The sequence below is a fragment of the Amphimedon queenslandica genome, unplaced genomic scaffold, assembly GCF_000090795.2.
Source record: "Amphimedon queenslandica unplaced genomic scaffold, v1.1 AMPQUscaffold_10748, whole genome shotgun sequence".
In the NCBI taxonomy this organism is placed as follows: Eukaryota; Metazoa; Porifera; class Demospongiae; order Haplosclerida; family Niphatidae; genus Amphimedon; species Amphimedon queenslandica.
The window spans coordinates 1-2,047 of record NW_003549000.1 but is presented as its reverse complement, the minus strand read 5'-3'; the positions used below and the strand labels follow the sequence as shown (position 1 = coordinate 2,047).

Here is a 2,047-nt window from a genome sequence, read left to right as displayed (position 1 = left end):
TGTAGCTCTTTGATCAGTGGTGCTTTCACACGGAATGAGGCACCAGTTCCAGCTGCACAGGTTTCATATTGTCATAGTCTTAGCAATTGAATACATAGTAAGATAGAATATTGTGAGATTCTATAGTTTTTTATTTTTGTGTGATAGACCATGGTCCATGGCTATAATTCTTTTGGACGATTAGTATTGATTACCTGATTAACTATTGCAACAGTATGTATTTTCTTTACTTGTTATTATAATGAAGTAATTTATATTACATGTATTTGTATTGTAGGAAGATTGAAGCACAAGTATTTAATTGATTTGTGTTGTTGAACAAACACTAATTTTAAGCATTGCTATTATAATTTGTTTTGGCTTTACGCTTGAAGATACTTGACTTTTATTATAAGCTTTTAATTTAAGAAAAGTTAACTTTACACATGTAAATGTATAATAATCTAATAAAAGTTATAGTTCTTTGTTGCATTGTTGCTGTTCCTCCTGCTCCTGCCTCTTGGTCTGGCTCTCAGAAGATTGTTGTACTATATTACAATGGAATAGAAAGGTACTTCATAGGTATATATATAAACTTCAGATCATAACTAAATAATCTTACAATTTTTCTACTGACTTGGCGTAACTGCCAAATGATGAGCTGCCTCTTCCTTTGCAGAGCAGCGACATCAAGAAGGCCTCCAGCTTTAGTTGGATGGAGTGGACCTCCAGCCACTGGTGGCGGAATTCCAGCCATCAGTGGAGGACCTACAGCTACTAGTGTCAGACCTCAAGCCAGAGGTGGAGTACCTCCATCCACTGGTGGAGGACCACCAGCAACTGGTGGAGCACCTCCAGCATCTGGTGAAGGACCTCCGGCCATTAGTGGAGGACCTCTAGCTACGGGTAGAGGACCACCAGCCACTGGAAGCGGACCTCCAGCCATAGCTGGAGGACCTCCATCCACAGGTAGAGGACCACCAGCAACTGATTGAGGACCTACAGCCACTGGTGGAAGACCACCAGAAACTGGTGCAGGACCTTCAGCTACTGGAGATGGTGGAGGAATTGGTGGTGCTGGTGGAGGAAGATTAGCACCATCTGGTGGTGGTGGTGGTGGACCTCCCGCGGGCGGTTGTGGTGGAAGCCCTCCAACTACTGGTGGTAGTGGAGGAGGAAAAGGAACTCCATGATTCTGATCATATATAATCCATAAACTACAAAAAACATAATGATAGGTAATGTAAGTTTGAACTGCGAACTGACTTGCTGCTTTTTCACAAAAAAATGTTGCAAAGCAAACTTGAACTGTGGAAGTGTTTGATAACTGTGAGCGGGAAAGTTGCAACTGAAGCTGAATGTAAACAATAGTTTCAGAACTGGACATAAATCTTACTAATGACCACTAATGATCATGAGCTAGGCTATGATTATAATTAATGATTCAAAAATTTAAAAAATAATGATTTATAAAAACTGTTTTTAATGCAGGTCTTCTTATGGTTCTTATTTCAAAACTCTTTTCTTCCATTGATGAAGTGGTACCAAAGGCAAAAATAATAATAATAAAAAAAAAGGATTGCTAATTGATAAAATATAATAATAAGTATGGAAACAAGTAAATAACAAATTTTCTATCAAATAAGAAAATGTAGGGTTGTCAAAAAATAAAAGAAACAAGGGGGTTGAGTTCAACCATAACAATATTTAATAGTTCAATTAATAATAATAAACTTTAATCTATAAAAAAATAATTTATTCATGAAAATAATACAAAAATTTCAAACCCTACTTTGCAGAAAAAGATAACTGGCAGACTACAACGTAAATAGAATTTTAATAATAATATTGCCTTCGTACCTATTCATTGCTCTACTATGTTACTATGATCATAGATATTATAGACCACGTAACCGGGATTGGAAACTGATGACGTCACACGAATAATTATTGTAATGTGTGCTTTAATTAGAACAAAGCAACTTTTGCCACCAAAAATCTTAATTTCTTGCAGCAATGGAATGCTGCTTCTATATGGACTCTTCTCACTTAATGCAGTGGAATTATA

The 2,047-nt window shown here is 36.7% G+C and overlaps 1 protein-coding gene across 1 annotated transcript; it reads right to left on the bottom strand.

The window, feature by feature from the left end:
• Positions 1-769: 769 nt before the first annotated feature.
• LOC105315349 (formin-like protein 20) lies at positions 770-1,196 on the bottom strand (the record flags this gene model as incomplete). The annotated part of the gene is made up of 1 exon (XM_011409963.1): positions 770-1,196. A coding segment is annotated over one exon (427 nt), but the record flags the coding sequence as incomplete, so codon positions are not given.
• Positions 1,197-2,047: the final 851 nt, after the last annotated feature.